At 37.5% G+C, this 20,382-nt stretch overlaps 1 protein-coding gene across 4 annotated transcripts; it reads right to left on the bottom strand.

Annotated features, from left to right (window-relative positions):
* Positions 1-3,237: 3,237 nt before the first annotated feature.
* LOC104234399 (putative late blight resistance protein homolog R1A-10) lies at positions 3,238-11,079 on the bottom strand. Of its 4 annotated transcripts, XM_009787958.2 has the most exons (6): positions 10,383-11,079; positions 10,107-10,206; positions 9,517-9,572; positions 6,781-9,442; positions 6,439-6,518; positions 4,920-6,295 (listed from the first exon to the last, which is right to left on the bottom strand). In XM_009787958.2, the coding sequence occupies exons 4-5, from the start codon at positions 9,423-9,425 to the stop codon at positions 6,509-6,511; spliced, it is 2,655 nt and encodes an 884-aa protein (XP_009786260.1). In that variant the 5' UTR covers positions 9,426-9,442; positions 9,517-9,572; positions 10,107-10,206; positions 10,383-11,079; the 3' UTR covers positions 4,920-6,295; positions 6,439-6,508. The 4 variants fall into 4 exon arrangements, with proteins under 4 accessions (XP_009786263.1, XP_009786261.1, XP_009786260.1 ...); XM_009787961.2 differs by lacking the exons at positions 4,920-6,295; positions 10,383-11,079 and adding an exon at positions 3,238-3,684 and having other exon boundaries at positions 10,107-10,364; XM_009787959.2 differs by lacking the exon at positions 10,383-11,079 and having other exon boundaries at positions 4,449-4,955; positions 10,107-10,364.
* Between the last annotated feature and the right edge of the window lie 9,303 nt (positions 11,080-20,382).

Here is a 20,382-nt window from a genome sequence, read left to right as displayed (position 1 = left end):
GCAAATGTATATAGTGTGAATAAGTCACAACTACTATACCAAAAATTATGACAGCCACCAAATAATAAATAAGACAATAAAGCAACAACAAAAAGAACACCAGAATTTACGAGGTTCGACCAATTTTGCCTACTTTCTCAGACACAACCAATATTTTATTCCACTCCAAAATACAAGTGAAATAATACTAAAGAGAGAAGATACAAATGCCTTAAGAAGATAAGAAGACAAATGAGAGGTGTGTATAAATCCTAAATATTAGGCCTCCTTTTATAGGGAAAAATTCCCAAACCCAAATTGTCACCCACCGATGTGGGGTTTTTGACAATCAACAAATCTCCACCTTGGCAAAATTTCACATCTTCAACTTTCTCTCAATAACAAATTTTGGTTGTGTCTTCATCTTCAATCTTCAGTGTTCAACAATGTCGATCAAATCCAAACAATGTTGAAACTTGACTGCAGTCACCACATCAGCAGGATTCTCTGTAGTATGAATTCACTTGTATTTTGGAGTGGAATAAAATATTAGTTGTGTCCGAGGAAGTAGGCAAAATTGGCCGAACCTCGTAAATTCTGGTGTTCTTTTTATTGTTGCTTTATTGTCTTATTTATTATTTGGTGGCTGTCATAATTTTTGGTATAGTAGTTGTGACTTATTCACACTATATACATTTGGCTTCCGCAACAATTGGTATCAGAGCCAAGGTACTGTCTAAGTATGCTCTGTGGTTGCAGCATAGTCTGATCTTCCACATCAGAAAAGATTTATCTTGGTAACTGAGTCAAGGTTCTGTCTGAGTATGCTCTGTGGTTGCAGCTTAGTCTGATCTTCCACACCAGAAAGGAAATAATCTTGATTTGTGTCGTCAGCTATTAAATAATATTTGTGTCAAAGATGGGAGACAATAAACAAGAAGAATCTACATCAAGTGTCAACAATACGTCATCATTGGCATTTTCGCTTATGAAAGAATTGTGTCAAATGCGAAATTTGCGGTAGAAATTTTTGACGGGTCATGACATTTTGGGATGTGGCAAGGCGAGGTTCTAGATGTCCTTTTTCAACAAGGGCTGAATCTTGCCATTGAAAAAAAGAACACCAGAATTTACGAGGTTCGGCCAATTTTGCCTACTTCCTCGAACACAACCAATATTTTATTCCACTCCAAAATACAAGTGAAATAATAATAAAAAGAGAAGATACAAATACCTTAAGAAGATAAGAAGACAAATAAGAAGTGTGTATAAATCCTAAACATTAGGCCTCCTTTTATAGGAAAAAATTTCCAAATCCAAATTATCACCCACCGATGTGGGACTTTTGACGATCTAACACTTATATACTAAGTACATATAGCTTTACAATCATCAGCGCCACATTCAAATAATTGGTAATTTATAAATGCAACAAACAGTAAACAAGAACTTTTTTTTTTGGGTAAAAAATACAGCTTTAATGCAACCAAAAAGAAAAAATAAAAATAAAAAAAATTAAATTTTCCTTCTATAAAATGTGGGGAATGATTCAAGCAAATGACACACTAAGCCATGAAATATAATCCTGTATCAGGAGTAGCTCCATGATATTTCACTACTTTCTCCTCTCCTTCACACTTCTAATTCAGCTTCATCTTAGTTTCTTCCAAAACCATCAAAGCCATTGTTGGACCCACGCCCATGTTGTCCGGCCAAAGACCCAATGACTTAATCCTATTCTCTTTTGGTTTTCATTCCTAGTTGGAATTGAATTCGATTTTTATTCCTATTTAGAGTTAGGTTTTGAAAGTACCACTCATTATCTATAAATAGAACAAACTTGGAGAATTGTTCATGTTTTTTCATGTATATGTGGCGTGGGGTCTAATGAGTTTATTTTCCGTGCTGGAGCCTGGAGATATAGAAAAGGCCTTATTTTGAATTTTTTGCAAACGCTGTTATTACTTTTAAGACATTTGTGAAAGGATACAAACTGCAGCAGAAGGATTTACGTAATTCAAGAATCATTTTCAAGATGAAGAATAGGCTTGCATGGATAATGCACACTCTGTTACAGTAGGGAGAATTTACTTTGCGATTCTACTAGTAGGTAAGTAATAGAGCGTAGTAAAAGGGCAACCCAGTGCGCAAAGCATCCTGCATTCACGCAGGGTACGAGAAACAGCCGCAACGTGATGTAGACAGCCTACCCTAATACAAGCATTAATGACTGTTTCCACCGCACAAACACATGACCTATAGGTCACACAGAGACAACTTTATCGTTGCTCCAAATAAAGCGTAGTATCAGGCATTGACCCTTGCCTTGTACTAGAAAAATAAGGCTATTACAAAGAATTATATTAGGTTTATAGGTCAAAAATTATTTTTTTAGATATATATTAAATCTTTGAATATCCTTTGTAAAATTCCTGGCTTTGTCACTGACCATACAACACGCCTAACTGAAAGATCATAATGGTCTGTTGTTGGTTTAGTCCCTGATAGTGTCCTCCAAGTGCCCGGGATTCTTTCAACATATCAATAATCAAAAGAGAGTGACACTCCAGAACAATTCTATCAATACCCATTGGAGTGACACCATCTAAATCCAAATAAGGCTGCAGAAGCTTCGGTCCTATAGCATCTGCGGCGTCTACATGGAAATTATAGTTAGTGTCATTTGTTTTATTGGATTGTGATGATCCTTGCACTTGAAAATTGTAATTACCATAAGCTATCCTATCAGCACATAATGTGCAGCGTTGTTGACTGTCATAAATCTTATCTTACAGTTGGTTGGCCTTTTCCCTCTTTCTTTTAATCTTAGGGAGTTATTACGAAATATTGGCATTCTACAATTCTTATAGACAACTTTAGGTTGTTCACCCTTTGTTCTGGACTATTTGCACTGGATTTCTTCTGAATTATCAAGCATGTAAGCGAAAAGGCTATCCGAAATGAGCTTTGATTTGCCTCTCCAAATCTGCTAAATATTTTGCTCCTTTTTTTTTTTTTTTTGGGAATGGTAAAAGGTAGTCACTATTAATTTTTCATGTATTTTCTTTTTTCAGAACCTTTTCAACAGTAACAGTCATAGGTGACATGAAAAGCTGGTAGAATGTGGCAAAAAAATTAAATCTGAATATATTCTTGGGCTGATTAACGTGAATTACTTAGTTATGAATCATAATTTCTTGTACAACTTATCAAGAATAATGTTCTGTTTTGCCTCCATTCAGTACCATTTTTATATACCTTGACCTGCTGCCATATATATATATATATATATATATGTGTGTGTGTGTGTGTTCCAAATTCACCTATTAACAGAGCCACAAGATATACATAGGACCAACGTTATTCTAGGTGGAATATTGCTAGGCTCAATATTTTGGTCAATAAAGTCCTTGCAAAGGAGAAATCAAGCAACCTTACAAACCAAAACTTAGCCCATTCAACTGTCCCCTTTCTTGTCCTGCATTTCCATGTATGTTCTGAGTGCAAGTAAAATAGTGATCAGTGCTGTTACTCGCGAGTGCATACTTGTTACTTGTCCATTCAAAAAACAGTGCCACCTTCTCCATATCCATCCACTTGCTTCATCATCCATGGATAAGTCGTCTGCTCTGGTATTCTTACTTTTCTACCTGATTTTCACTTTTAAATCCAATCAATTAATCTCTTAACTACTCAGAAGCGGCACTGTTCAACAACAAGATATAACGACACAGTTAATTAAGGGCTCTTCAATTAACCACAAGCAAAACATAGTTGAACAAATAAATAAAAAAATGGCTCAATTATACATAAGCACGGTCACAATTCACCCAACAATTGTTTCCACCAATATCCTAGATGAGAAGTTTAGCTACTCATAGTATTACTCTGTGCAAACAAAGTCACATTGGTAGCCTAAAAGATTGGGAGCCTACATATAAGTTGTAGTGATTTCTTAATGGTGTGAGGCCTTTCGGAGAAAACCGGGTGGGCTTGGCCGAAAACGGACAATATCACACCATGTTAAGAGTGTATTTAGGCTAATTTAGCCCAACAACTGGCATTAGAGCCCATGTTCGGTGGGACGAGTATGGATATGGCAAAGTAATGGTGCGGGGCAATGCACACATAAGAACAAGCTAGTTGCGGGCTTCGGTTGCTATAATACCTTAACGATGTGGGTGGCAGACAATAAATCTCGAAAATTGACCCGTGGATCGTGCCAATGGACCACATGGAACTTAGTTCGAATGGGAGACCCGTGAATCATGATAGTGAGCCACGTGGAACTTAGTTCGAGGGGGAGATTGTTGGGTGTGCGAACAAAGTCCCACATTGGTTGCCCAAAAGATTGAGAGCCTACATTTAAGGTGTAGGTGAAGCCTTTTAGGGAAAACCGTGTGGGCTTGACCCAAAGCAGACAATATCACAACATGTTAAGAGTGTATTTCGGGTAGTTTAGCCCAACATACTCAAAAATATAATAACTATAGTCAAAGCAACATTCATAATCACAGAAAATAAGAGAAATTTGAAAAATACTCAAGGCTCTTCCGAGGTTGCCCGTGCTTCAACGATAGCGTTCCCTTCTTTTCCAAGTCGAGATGTTAAGGTAGAAACCTTTGATATGGCATGAGAAATCGTTTGGACAATAATAGCCTGCAACTGAAATTGCCCGAAAATAGGCATACCCGTGTTTGACCCGTGTGGTAAGTCCTGGAGCAAACCCCTTCTTCACCAGCGTTTAACTCCTGGAACAAGTTCCTTCATGACTCACGTTTGGCCTACAGCACAGGCACTTAAAATATGGCATTCTGGAATTGTTTTGCACCATCTTCAAATTGTCCAAGTGTAGAGCCGCTATAGGCTTGCGGCGCAAGTCCTGCAGCAAGCCTATGCAATATTCTCCAACTCCTCAATTCTGATCTAAATTCAATCCATTTTGCTTCCTTCTGCTCCAATTGCTTCCTAAACATCTAAATTCACTCATTAGGCCGAGACGAATGTTTGTAGCAGTTAAACCATTCAAATCGAGTGGTAATTCATATAAAAAATACACATTTGCGCCAAACATCAAGAACCTTTTCAACAGTTACCGTCATACGGGACACAAGCTGGTAGAACGTGATAAAGAAATTAATTTGAAGATGCTTGTATTCCTGCGCTGATTACTTAGTTTCTTGTACAACTTGTAAAGAATAATGTTCTTCCCATTTTCCCATATCAAAAGGCCTTCTAAAATACCTGATATTTTGTGTCCTAATATCATGTTTGATCTTGGGTTATATTATGTCAATATTCTTACAAATATAATTCACTGCATCTTTGGATGTGTCATTAGTGGTACAATTTATGTTCCGTCTTCAACGACACTAAGCAAGTGGAGGTACTTTGTTCCCAGTATTAAGAATAGGCTACTTCACACTGAATAACACACTGCATCTTGGCTTAGATTTCTTGAGGTTTTCTGCACAAGAATTATATGCCAGTGGGAAGACTAATAAAATCTGAGCTACAAAGGGAAGGGTGTTTGCGCATGTTTTACACCGACAAAAACCATGAAAGAATAAACATCAAACTGGAGTTTTTCCCACCCTCTATAAGGGGAAATTTATGCTCTGCTAGTGCAACTAAGAGATCATCAATTTCATGAATAAACATAGTACACGGATCACGATTCACTTGAGAAATAAAAATTAGAAAATTTAGGATTCTTCTTCTATTTCTTGGATTTTTTTTGGTACGTAGAAAAAGGAAAAAAAAGAAGAAGAAGAAATAGCTAGTTCCTCGATTCAAACTTCTTACACCTTTCTTCATTTTTGTGTCCTTCATTAGCTAGAAATTAAAAAGGAACACAAGCTATCTCTTAGGAAATGTTTTGACTTCTCCTGTGGTACTTCTCAATAAGTTCTTTGAAGTGTTAGATCTTTAAGGCTTTCTTTCAAGATGAACTTAACCACAAGAAAGCAGTCTGTGTTTCGACCTTAAAAGTCCTATCTCTTGCTTTTTGTTAATTCAGTAGTATCAAAGCATATTGAATGTATAATAGGACTAACATATGACATGGACTCTTCAACAAAGAAAAAAGGAACTCTTCAAGACTGCAGAGCAGAGTACAGAAGCATCTAATATATATGAACTCATATTGAGCCGAGGGTCTCCTGGAAACAGCCTCTCTACCCTTCGGGGTAGGGGTAGGTCTGCGTACATATTACCCTTCCCAGACCCCACTTGTGGGATTATACTGGGTCGTTATTGTTGTTGTTGTATATTGAGAATTATAACAGAGCAAATCATCCAGTCATTAATGTTTAGCCTGCAAGAAAATTAAAAATATATATAAAGAAAATAACAATCAATTCGACCCAGGTGAATGTTAGGTCCTTTAATCATTATAAGGAACTGAAAAGAGACTCCAGTTGCTAATGAACAAGTTACAAGTGATCTACTCTTGCTTACCACTGCTAGAGTCATAACACGCACACCATTTTCTCTTGACAAGCGCGAGCAGCTTTCTTCAAATTGACATTCAATCCCAGCTGCAGCAAGGAAAAGGAACTCATCAGGATTCTTGAACCAGATCAATGATGTCTAAGGCAACACAAGAAAACATAATGTAATAAGTGGGTTGCGGACTTCTTTGACTATATTCTTTAAATTTTTTAACTATATCATCACTTCGTACATTATAAATATATTTCAAGAGGCAATGTAAAAGAAGAGAAGAAATGGAGCACATAAAATAAAGAACGAAATTTAAACTGATTTCCGAGCAATAATTTGAGACTGTTCGAGTCTTACCGACAATTATCAGTGATGACACTAAGGCAATTATTTCCCATGCTCGCTTGCTCTTCTTGAATTTCATTCACAGATTTTGCAGCGGAAATACTGCATTCATGCAACTCTATTGACGCCAAGGTACAAATTTCCCCCAAGTCTTGAGGGATTTCCTCCAGGTAGTAGCATCTTTTCAGAACTAGGCGTTCCAGCCTTGGGAAGTTAACACTGCTAGCTTCCCAGTGCTTCAGATTTATTGTGCTGATTAGGAGGAACTTAAGTTGATTGAAAGCCTCTTCATCATTTAATTTCCATACATCACCATCAAATCCATTGTATTTAATCTTAAGCTCTTGGAGGTTTGGCAACACTACAATGTTTGCCATGTCTTCCCATGGTAAACTAGTATAACTTAAAGTCAACCTCTTCAGACATATAGGCAAAGCGAAAATACTTGGGATCCGGGGAAGTTGTAGTCCGTCGCCATTGAGCTTAAACATTTCAAGTTCTTTTAAGCAGGAAAGACTATTTAGGTACTGGGACATCTTCCTTCCCTCGCATTCCTCCCAATCTCCGTGAACTTTCAGCCTCTTAAGATTTGGAATAGCAGAAAACAATTCAGAAGTACAGCTGGACAAACATAAACAAGAAAGTCGCTCCAGATTTTGTAGCTTGAAACCAGGCTTTACCTCTCTTGACGTAATAGGGAAAGAAAAGAAGCCAGTCACGTGAAGATGCCTTAAATGTTCTATTTGCCAAATTGTCTCAGGTACTCTTGACGTGTATAATCGTTGGTGATGAAAAATCAAGGTCTGCAGATTATAAAGCTCAGACACTAACCTGTGAATATTATCTTCACAGTATAATTCAAGGTATCTGAGATGTACTAAATTTGTTATCACAACTGGAAAATCTTGAAAGCAACAATTATGGATTGCCAACACTCTTAGCAGTTTGAAGCGCTCCAAAAGAGGAAATCGACTTAATCCATGGAAGAAGTGCACTGTTCGAGTGAATGATGAGTCCCGGAAAGCAGCGCCATAAGCATATGAATGGAGACTGTAGCGACGAACACGAAGCTTCCTTGCCGAAGGAGTAACCTGCAGGAACTTCTCCTTCTCAGCTTCTCTTAAAATCAAGTCACGAATCAGATCATGGACACCACAGGTTTTCCCCTCACCATTAAATCTCCGCTTTCTAACCATTATCAGATTCCTACTAACAAGATCCTCCAAACAATCTTTTCCCACAAATTTTTCCAATAGAAAACCCTCAGAAACCCATAAGTTGATCAATGTCTCAATGTTAACCTCACTATCTTCTCGGAAAACTCCCATATAAAGGAAACACGGTTTAAGATGATTAGGTAAGTAATTGTAACTCATAGCAAGCACTCCTAGACATAAATCTGATTCATTAGAAACAACCTTACTTACACTTTTGGCAACTTCTATCCAACTTTCTTGTGTTCTAGCAATTTTAGAGAGATGCCCTGCAACCACTAGAATAGCTAAAGGTAGTCCTTGGCATTTTTGTGCTACTTGCCTCCCGAGAGCCTCTAATTCAGGAGGACAAAACTGTTCAACCCCAAACACCTTTTCATGAAGTAACTTCCAACTTTCATCTGAATTGAAGAGTTTCATCTCATGAGGAGTGCTGTTAGGGTCAGCTTGCATTGCGAGATCTTTAAGCCTACTAGTCAAAATAATTCGACTCCCACAGTTGTCGTCTGGAAAAATTCTTGTCATAAGTTCCCAGACTTCACTACTCCAGATATCATCCATGACAACAAGATACCTCCGACCCTTTAACTTTTTGTATATCGCTTCCATCAAATCATCATCAGTCGATGTTTTTATCTTATTTGTCAGCTGAGAAAGAAAAGAAACAACACCCAACAACAAAACTCTAACCCGATATTCTTGAGATACTGTCACCCAAATATGGATGTCAAAACGATGCCTGATTTCAGGATCATCGTATGCTTTTTTAGCAAGTGTCGTCTTGCCGATACCACCCATTCCCAAAATAGACACAATTTCTCGGGTTGAAGGGGCCCCGGTTAATCTTCTCTTAATTTTCAACAAATCGTCCTCAAGACCTACAACAACATTTTCTAGATTCAGATTTGCAACTTCTCTAGATGAATGACCAAGCAAGGAATCACGCGTTTGCAGTTCCTCATTTATAGGATCACCATAGCCTTGAAGTTCATTTGTACCAAAACTACTTCCTGTCACATTCCTCTTCACAACATCAATCTTTTCTATAAATCGAGACAAGGTTTTGTGTAATGCCTTTTTTCCCATTGTTTCATTAAGGACATTATTTTTACCAAACCTGCATCCCATCACCTCCCTCTTTAGTGCATCAAGTGTTCTGAATAAAATCTTGGATAATGCGTCTCTTTTCATTGCTTCAAATATCTTTAGTTCAATCACATCTTCTGCTTCTTCCACTGCCTTTCTAATCTCTCTCTCCAACTCTTCAACCTTTCCACAATCTTTACTTCCCTTGCTAGTGTTCTCAAGAAAGTCTTGGAAATATTCAAGACTATCAAGGAGAGAGGCCATCAATGTTCTTGTTTCATCACTTACCAAATTTGGCTTTCGCTGAACGAGTTGCTCCAAAGTTTGTATAAGAGAAATCACAGCAACATAAGCCATCTCTATCAATTAGATTCCTAGATCAAACAAATCATCAATTTAGAGAACAGCAACAGTTAATAAAGAGGTCCAAGCCTTATCGAATGCTTACCTAGATTTTAGCTGCAGCTTCTGTTGAATGCTTCTGCAGTTTGGTTCAAACAATACCTGCAAAAAGATCAAAATTAATAAGCTGCAGATGTTTGTTGTTAAAATAAGAATATGAGAAATCATAAGACCAGATTCTCCCAAATAGAGAAGATATGAAACTGAAAGATGAACTATGACTGTTGTTGAAACCTGAAAAGGAAGCCCAGTTACGGTTAGATCAATGTGTTCTCTTGATTTCCAGGTTACTAATTTCATGTATTATGACAATTACATGCAATTATCTTTAAGGTAATATGATAGTGTAAAAATTGTGAGATGAACTTAAAATGGGAAACATAGTAAGGATTCATATATAGTTGACCCCAACTTGATTGGAATTGAGGGGTGACAGTTGTTGTTATTGATAGGGTAGAAATTCTTTATCTTTCACACTATCATGTATAGAAATTAAATTAAACTCTAAATAAGTGAAAAGCATCGGTCTTGAATGAAGCACTGTTTTACTTTACTATCTAAATTCATTAACTATAATTTTAGAAAAATGAATTCTGAGAGCAGAAAAAGCAGCAGAGTATTAGTAAGATATATTACCTGGCTTTAATTGGGAAGAAGTACAGTTAAAATCTACTAATTGAGACCAACAAAATATAGCCTGCAAAATCCAAATTTCTGCTCTGAATGCACCTTGATGCTGAAAGAGAGGGTTAGAAATCATAAAACTGTACTTTTGCCCAACTAATATAAGATGATGATTAGAGTAGCTACAGTTCAGTTCTTGAATCTTTAAAGAGCAGTGACGAAACTGTCCAAAGGGTAGTCTTTTTCTATTAATAAAGCAGGTGAAGCTGAGAGGATTCGTTGACATACCTGCTTGCTAATCAAGGGTAAATCTGGTAAATCATTCTATGTATCTGCTCTTTAGTGTGGTACTTTGTGCAGCTAAATATTGCATTGCTTGATAGATTGACAAAAGAGGCTGACACTCTTTTGTTGACTACAAAAGAGCAGCCCCACTTGGCCTATCCTAAAGGCTAGTCGCACCACAAACCTTAATTTTATACTAAAAGATATGAACTATGACAAAGAAAACTGGAAAAAGAGGTAGCAAAGATAACTCGTGCAAAGGAGTAGATGTAGTATCTCTCTTAGACATTGTATCAAACAGTTGGTATGCAACTTTTGTTTCCGAAAATTTTGCATACATACATTGATATAAGAGATGAATGACATTATGGATTCAGCATATTACCCATATTTAGAATTCCAAAAATAAAAAGCAGTTATTTAAAGGAGATAAAATGGAACTTTATGCTCCTAGCAATTGAATTTGATGATAAATAATTTGTGGTAACTGGAGTCAATTCCAACTTCTAATAAGCAGGCGGATATCATTAGCATATTGAGGTCACAAAAAAGAACATCCAAAATCGCTGCTGCATCCAAAAATTGTATGATTGAAAGGTACTTCACATATATGTTTTTAATCGTTCTGTTAACAAACTATATTTGAAATGTTACTTCATTTGCTTCTATGTGTATTTCGACTGTAGTATCACTATTGTTTGACTAACTTTGTATTGGAATAGAAATGATGGCAGTCAAAGATACTGCATTTTTAGTATATAGACCTCATAACTATTTACAACAGAAATGACTGCGGATAAGATAGTACTACAGATTTATAGCCTGTAGGGCCAAGTTTCTTTTTGGCCAATTTTTTTTTTTTTTTTTGCCAAAAGCACTTTTGACAAAAAATTGAGGTATTTGACCAAGCTTTTGGAAGGAAAAAAGTGCTTTTGAGGAGAAGCAGAAACAACTTTGGAGAAGCAGAAAAAAGTAGCTTCTCTTCAAAAGCACTTTTTTGAGAAGTACTTTTAAGAAAAATACACTTAGAAGCAATTTTTTAAAGCTTGGCCAAACACTAATTGCTGCTCAGAAGTACTTTTCAAACTAATTAGCCAAATACAAACTACTTCTCACCAAAAGTACTTTTGAGAAAAACACTTTTGAAAAAAAGTACTTCGAAATAATAAATAAAGTACATAATTTATAATAATATTCATATTAATTGATGTATGTTTTATTAGATTTGAGAAAATGATTTGAAATGAGTAATAAATACTGTGGGTATAACATAATTTTTTTTGTCTTCTCTTGATATACGTAAAGTGACAAGTAAAAATGAAAATCTATTTTTAGTATACATGTCAAGTAAAAGTGAAAAAGAGTATATATTTCAACCGATGATTACTCAAAATGACAAAGCTATTCGGGTAATGTTATTAGTACTCTTTGATGGCATTAAGGACAATAGTAGAAGGGAGGACGCTAATATAGTACAATACAATAAATAGTTGAGCTTATGTTGCAGATGATCGTAGGTTAACTAGCACATAATTATACACAAAGCAAATGGAGAAGAAAATCAGCATAAGGATTTAATGAAGTTTGGATAAGCCTAATCCTCGAGACAGAAACAAAGAGAGTTTTTCACTATAAATGAGAAGAAACACAATACAGTCTATAGAATCCCTAACTATCCTATAATATATATATATATATAGACCCAAATAGTCCTAAATCTATAAGAGAAGTATTTCCCAATCTGACAAGAACAATCAGTTTTTCTTTCCCAAATTTATTAAAACAAGGGATTTTTTCAAACATATAAGAATTATGGGTTTTCTTAAAATACAAGAAAATAATTCAAGCCACGAATAACAGCTTTCATTGTTAGGTGATAATTCTTGCATTTATGATGAGCTCATCAAGGCATGGCATCACTACTCTAGAGTGACATGGGCTCAAATAAGGTCGCTTGTGCTCTAAATACTATTTCCTCCGGTCCAAAATAAGTGATTTTTTGGCCTTTTTATTATGATCCAAAATAAGTGATTTTTTCAGATTTCAAGAATGAATTAATTATTTTTTCCCTACATTATCCTTGGAGTAAATAGTGTTGGAATATGTGTTAGGAGTGTTTATGTGAGATAGTAAAGGTTAATATGGTCAATCCTATTGCTAATTAATGCTAAAAGGTAAATTTCTTAATCTGTGTGAAAACATTCAAAAAATCACTTATTTTGGACCGGAGAGAGTAGTATTAGACACATCAGTTATTAGCTTTTCACATAGCACTTATAAATTGTATTTTCACTTCAAACCGGCAATATATGGTTGTAATATTGTTTAACTTGTTGCGGTCATTACAGTAGATTTAATTAACAGTATACAACAATTACATCTTTTTAACCATGATCACTCACCAATGGTGATTCTTACTTTATTTTTTGAATTACAAAATTTTGATTTTGCAGATTTATTTACGCCTATATGAAACTACAAGTAGTGGAATATTAACGTATCAGATGAATTTGGTGAGATCCAATTGATTATTATTCTATAATGAGTAGACCCTCCCTAGTCCGATCCTAATTACCTATAATAAGAAGAATTTGAACTTTGCTTGCGATTGTGAAAGTTGGATGTCTAACACTAATCTGACACACTTAATCGCCAATTAATGCGCAACTGCCCAATGTGCAGAACACTCTCAATAATTCTATGAAATTATTATTGTATCGTTTCATAATAAATCGTATAATATTATATTGTATTGTACCGTATCATTTTGATGTATATAATGTTTGGATATATTGTATTGTTTGCCGTCGTTTCATGATATCATGCACCAACAATATGAAGAATTTGTAATATTATAAAAGAAAAATAAGGTACGAGGTTAAATTATTACATAAAAAATATTGTAGGGTAAAAGACAAAATAGGATTATTTATTAATAAAGAAGGCCAAGATGAGAGAAAAAAATAAGGTAACGACTAGACTACACCAAATCGGCCGTTCCATAAAGTGACATGATAGTAGGCTATAACTATGTATTTTGATCACTATTTGAACTATAAACTGGTTGTACTTTACTGATGTTTGAGCCTTAAATGGTAGTAAATTGCTCTGATTGAGTATTTTATGCTTTGCAGGAGCAATTCCGGGCTACAATGAGGTTAAGGAGACACAACAGAGAGGATTCCGATAAGAGGGGAAATCGTAACCTTAGACTTGTCCAATCTTGTTTACAACATTTGCTTTGTTAGTAGTAAATTTATAGCTCTTTAATTACCTTGTTATTAGTTAGTAAACACTCAATTGATTATTCAATATTTTTGGAAGTTGATTATTTGGATTCTTACGAAACTAAAGTGGTGATTAGTACGTTAATTCCCTGTGGGATTCGACTCCAGACTTCTAAATCGGATTATATTTACAACGACCGCTTAGTCCTTTTTATAAGTCATAGTTGGGCGTGATCAAATTTTAGTGCCACTGCCGGGGAATTAACGGTGTTACTAATTGCAGCTAAAAGAAGTGCTAGAATTCTTAATGTAGTCATTTTTCTTCATTTTAAACTAAATACATTGAAATTCTAACGTTTGTAGTCTTGGGTGTTACATGTGCATGCCTAGAAACTTCTCAAGAACTGGTGAATTGTTCGAAGCATTATCAGATCCTGAGAAAGTTTTCAAGGCACTGACTCGTGCAAACAAGAAGGGTAAACAGCAACAGAACTCAACGAAACAAATCGAACCAGACATGGATGACAGAATAATAAAATCCAAACAACAGAAATAAAGCGAATGACCCGAACAATCAGGGTGTGGTACCTCTTGTGCTAGAAGCAGCACTATATGATTGGGCATAACCCACCACCGAAAATCTGGCAACCGCAATTGCAGTCCCTCAAATACAAGCGAAATCATTCCAAATCACAAAGAACATGCTACATTTGTTGCAGAACAAGGGACTGTTCTCGGGGTCTTATATTGAAGATCCTTAGCAGCATCTAAAAATTTCTTGTCGATATGTGTCACGCAAAGGCAACCGAATGTGACACCAGAAGCAATAAGGCTGTTGTTGTTTCCATTCTCGATGACGGTAGAGGCTCAACCTTGGCTAAATTCACTCCCCATAAGCTCCATTACCACTTGAGAAGAATTAGTCAAGCAATTTTTGAACAAATTCTTCCCACCCAAAGCTTCAAGCATAAACCAACTGAAATATTGCAAGAAACGTGGGAGAGGTTCAAAGGTATGCTAGTTAAGTGTCCACACCATGGAATTCCAGATCAGATGTTGGGGCAAAGGTTTTTCATGGGACTGGAAGATAACTTGAAGGCTAATGTTGATGCTTTAGCAGATGGAGCATTCTTAAGCAAAACATTCCGAGAATGCAAGGTCTTACTTGATAAAATGGCTCAAAATTTAGGATGGATGACAAAAGACTCTACAATCACTCTTGTATTTCACTTAGTGGCTTTGGACCCAAAAATTCCATAGCCAAGAATATGGCCACTCTGATGATGCAAATGAGTATCCTCACTAAAAAGATTGATGAATCGGGCCAGAAGGAGCAGACACACATAGTTGATGCGACTAATGGGGACTTATGTACACCATGCATTAATCAACCATATGTATGCTCGTGGAGTGCTAAAAGTGACAATCAGAATTACTAGGAAAATATGAACTATGTGGCCAACTATGAAGGGCAGAGACAAGGTGGTCAGAATTGGGTGGGGCAGCAAAATCGACAGTATAGACTAGCATAACAACAATACAATAATGGCAACAATCCTGGAGCTATGCGACCATAGGGTCAAGTTGTGGCGTACCAAAGGCAACAGGGATACAATCATCAAAATCAGCAGCTAGCTTATCAGCAGCTTCAACAATAACAGATAGTGAGATAAGATGATGTGTTGTTTGAAATTAAAGGAATGTTGCAACAACTGATTGGGTCCAATGAAAAAATGCAAGAGAAATTCGAAGCACACGACTCAGCTATCAAGAGCATTGAGATTCAACTAGGGAAAATATCAATGGCTCTGAATAATCTTCCTCAAGGGACGTTGCCGGCAGACACGCATGTCAATCCAAAAGAGCAGGGCCCAAAGCAGCTAATGGCAGTGAGTCTAAGAAATGGTAGAGATCTTGATCTAGAGCAAGAAATTGCTCCTGAAAGCTAACTAACTGAGACACTTGTGCCAGTACGAATTGAGGTGGATGATTCAACAAGGTTAACAGAGGTGACGGTACAACATACATCATCAGAATCAAGCAAAGGAAAAAAAGCTTTAGAAGGAAACTGAGTTAGTGCAAGAGAAGGCAGTAAAAACAGTGCTCGAGCAGGTTCAAACTCAAATCATAGGAAAGAAGCGGCCTCCAGCACCCTTCCCCTAAAGATTGGCCAAATATCAGAAGGATGAGTAGTATAAGAAATTCATGGAGATGTTGAAGCAAATCCAGGTGAATATTCCATTGATTGACGCCTTGAAGGAGATGCCTGGTTATGCAAAAATGATGAAGGACTTGATGTCTCGTAAGTTCGACTTTCAAGACTTAGCCACTGTTATACTGACTTAGATATGTAATGCTGTCGTGACGAGATCCATAGCTGAGAAGTTGTCCGACTCAGGGAGTTTCACAATCCCATACATAATAGGCAACTACGCTTTTGCTAAAGCACTAGTGATTTGGGGGCGAGCATAAACTTGATGCCCTTGGCTATCTATAAAAGGTTAGGCATTGGAAGAGCAAGACCCACATCAATGTTACTACACCTAGCCGATCGAACGGTAAAGAGGCCATCAGGTATACTTGATTATGTGCTGGTGTAGGTTGGAAAGTGCGTGTTTCCGATAGATTTTGTCATTCTGGACTGCCGGGTTGATGAGGAGATTCCCATAATTTTGGGAAGGCCATTCTTAGCCACTAGGAGAGCTCTAATTGATTGTAAAACTTGGGAGCTAAAGATGAGACTGAACGATGAAGAGATAACATTCAATGTGCAGAATCTATGCGACGACCTAGTGAGTTTGCTAAATGCTCTCTGATAGAAGTTGTGGATGTGATTTTGGAGGAGGAAGATGATACTCTGAACGCAAAAGACCCTCTAGCAGCCTGCCTCATGAACTTAGAAGAGGTAGATGGTGAGGACTTAGCGGAGTGGGTTTTTGCCCTTGAAGGCTAAGGGTACTGGAAAAGAGAGCTCAAATTCGAGCCTTTACACTTAGAAGAAAGAAAGACCCCTCTAGCTAAGCCATCAATTGAAGAGCCACCATAATTGGAGCTAAAACCGTTACCGTCTCACCTCAGGTATGCTTTCTATTTCATATCCACCGATCCGTGGAAGAGACCAAGGAAGAGTAAGATAGATTTAGGGCCGGCAGGCGGGTCTAGAATAGATTCCCCAACGGGTCCTAACTTTTCAACAATAGAGGCGAAAACTTACTCTTTCAAGTCAAAGTCAAAGTCGGGTAGACTAAGATGGAGTTTATTTTACAGTTGTTCCAGGGATATGGGTATAGAGTGAATGACCCAACTCAACTTTACCTGTTATTATCTTAGCTAGTTTGTTAGATGTGCAGGTAGAACAATTGTTGTAGGTGTTAATGGAGTGCAAGACTACATTGGTTGAACCATCGCAAATATTAAGGGTATCAGCCCGGCATTTTGTATGCATAAGATTCTACTGGAAGATGGACACAAACCTTCCAGAGAAGATCAAAGAAGGATGAACCTTAACATGAAAGAAGTGGTGAAGAAATAAGTGATCGATCAAGTGGTTAGATGCAGAAATCATCTTCCCCATCTATGACAGTAACTGGGTCAGCCCAGTTCAATGTATACCAAAGAATGGTGGAATGACTGTAGTGCAAAATGAGAATAATGATTTGATCTCAACAAGAACAGTCACAGGTTGGCGAATCTATATGGATTACAGAAGATTGAACAAGGCTACCCGGAAAGACCATTTCCCACTGCCATTCATTGATCAGATGCTAGATAGATTAGCAGGGATGTCCCACTTCTTCTTTTTGGATGGATACACGAGGTATAATCAAATCTCTATTGCCCTAGAAGATAGAGAGAAAACGTCATTCACCTGTCCATATGGTATCTACGCTTTCTGTAGAATGCCGTTTGGCCTATGCAATGCACCCGCCACATTCCAAAGGTGCATGATGGCCATCTTCACAGATATGGTAGATGAAATAGTGGAGGTTTTCATGGATGACTTCTCAATGGTGGGGAATTCATTCAATGATTGCCTTATGAATTTGAAAAGAGTATTAAAGAGATGTATGGAGATAATCTGGTACTAAACTGGGAAAAGTGCCATTTCATGGTACATGAAGGTATAGTTTTGGGGCACATAGTGTCGAGTAAGGACATTGAAGTGGATCGCGCAAAAGTTGATGCAATAGAAAAGTTGCCACCACCCACTTCCATTAAGGAAATAAGAAGTTTCCTAGGCCACGCCGGTTTCTATAGGAGATTGATAAAAGATTTTTCCAAAATTGCTAACCCATTATGTAAATTGCTTGAAATAGATCACCCTTTTGTGTTTTCTGATGACTGCAGGGTAGCTTTTGAGGAATTGAAGAAGAGGCTGGTGTCACCACCTATCATAGTTGCCCCCGACTGGGAGCAACCATTTGAGCTGATGTGTGATGCAAGCGACTATGCCGTAGGAGCAGTTCTTGGGCAGTAAAAAGATAAAGTCATGCATCCAATCTACTACGCACGTAGAACCTTGAGTTATGCCCAACTAAATTACAAAGTGACCGAGAAGGAGATGCTAGCAGTGGTGTTCACATTTGTCAAATTCAGGTCATACCTGATAGGCTCGAAGGTAATTATTTATACTGACCATGCTGCTCTCAGGTACCTAATCGAGAAGAAGGAGAAAAAGCCACTTCTGATTCGATGAGTGCTACTGCTGCAAGAATTTGACTTGGAAATCCATGACCGAAAGGGAACAGAGAACCATGTGGGTGATCACTTGTCTAGGCTGGAAGGAGAAGAGAAGAAGGTTGAGGTGGAAAAGATTGTGGAGACTTTCCCGGATGAACAACTGTTGGCCATGAGCCTTGAGGTAGCGCCATGGTATGCAGACATTGCAAACTACTTGGCAAGTAGTATTGTTCCTTATGACCTTTCTTCTGTCCAAAAGAAAAAGTTCTTTCATGAGTGTCGCATGTATTATTGGGATGAGCCTTATCTGTTCAGGATTTGTGTTAATAACATGATCTGGAGATGAATCCCCGAGATAGACCAATCTTCTATTTTGCAGTCTTGTCACGTATCCCCAAATGGTGGCCATTTCGGGGGAGTAAGGATAGCTGCGAAAGTGTTGGAGTCGGGCTTTTAGTGGCCGACATTGTTCAAAGATGCACACTTCTATGTGAAGGGTTGTGATGAATACCAACGAACCGGGAATATTTCCAACCGACATGAGATGCCTATGAACCTAATTCAGGAGGTAGAAGTGTTTGATGTATGGGGAATCGATTTCATGGGGCTTTTTTTCAGCTTATATGGAACCAAGTACATACTCGTAGCTGTGGACTACGTATCAAAATGGGTGGAGGCTGCAACTCTCCCTACAAATGATGCAAAGGGTCATTGGTTTTTTTAGAAAGAACATCTTCACCCGATTTGGCACTCCAAGGGTAATAATCAGTGATGAAGGCACTCACTTCTACAACCGAGCCTTCGCGAAGTTGTTAGAAAAATATGGTGTACGCCACAAAGTTGCCACCCCATATCACCTACAAATGAGTGGGCAGGTGGAAGTGTCGAAAGAGAGATAAAGAGCATTTTGACAAAGACCGTGAATGCTACAAAAACAGATTGTGCGAGAAAGTTAGATGACACACTCTTGGCTTATTGTACCGCTTTCAAAACTTCAATTGGCATGTTGCCATATAAATTGGTATTTGGGAAGGCGTGTCACTTACTAGTGGAGTTGGAGCATAGAGGTTTGTGGGCGTTGAGGCAGTTGAATCTCGATATAGAAGAGGCGGGTACGAGTAGAGTCACGGAGTTGCACGAGCTTGATGAGTTTCGCTACCATGCTTTTGAGAGCACAAGACTATACAAGGAGAGAATGAAGATGATGCATGACAAAAATATTCTTGAGCTGAGTTTTAAACCTGGAGATATGGTATTGCTATACAATTCAAGATTGGGGTTGTTTCCAGGCAAGTTGAAGTCAAGATGGTCAAGATCATTTCGTGTGGTAGAGATGCATTCTAGTGGAGCCATCGAGATTACATCGGAAGATGGATCCCGCAAGTTAAAAGTTAATGGGCAAAGGCTAAAACATTATTAGGGCATGGTTGAGGAATATAAAATGATCTCAACCTTAGACTTGAAATATCCTTGATAAGGGGTAGCCCGAGTCGTGCCGCAACGTTAAATCAAGCGCTTCTTGGGAGGTAACCCATGGTTTTGTTTTAATTCGTCCTGCATGTCACACCTCCTTTTTAACCCGAGGGGTACATAAGAGAGTTTTTCCAATTTAAGTAACATAATCGAAATGAGATTATTTTTTTTAGAGTCGCCACCTAGGATAATTTATGGTGCCCCAAGTCACCGATTTATTTTAAAAATCCCAAATCGAGGAAAATTGACTTTATTTAAAAGTCTGCGAAACCAGAACTTCTAAGTAAGGAATTTTGTAAACCCGGGAGAAGGTGTTAGGTATTTTCGGGTTCCGTGGTTCGAGCACGACCGCTTAACTATTAATATTGGCCTAATTATCTGATTAATACATGTTTTAAACCTATTGTGCATTTTTAACTTTATAACCGATTTTAGTTAAATTAACCGCTTTTAGGATTTATGGATTTATTTCTCGAACAAGTTACGATTGTCGTACACTTATTTGTTTTGGAACACGCCGCAAACCACGCTACATGAAATGCACCCGCGATTCGTGACATGTTTATTTTATTATCATTTGAAGTTGTTAGGATCAGGTCACATGAAATGCACACCCGAATTTG

The sequence above is a fragment of the Nicotiana sylvestris genome, chromosome 11 (assembly GCF_000393655.2).
Source record: "Nicotiana sylvestris chromosome 11, ASM39365v2, whole genome shotgun sequence".
Lineage (NCBI taxonomy): Eukaryota > Viridiplantae > Streptophyta > Magnoliopsida > Solanales > Solanaceae > Nicotiana > Nicotiana sylvestris.
This window is presented reverse-complemented; position numbering and strand designations above follow the sequence as displayed.

Bases quoted from the DNA above. Each gene is read 5' to 3' on its own strand.
- LOC104234399 (XM_009787958.2), bottom strand. From the start codon at position 9,425: ATGGCTTATGTTGCTGTGATTTCTCTTATACAAACTTTGGAGCAACTC.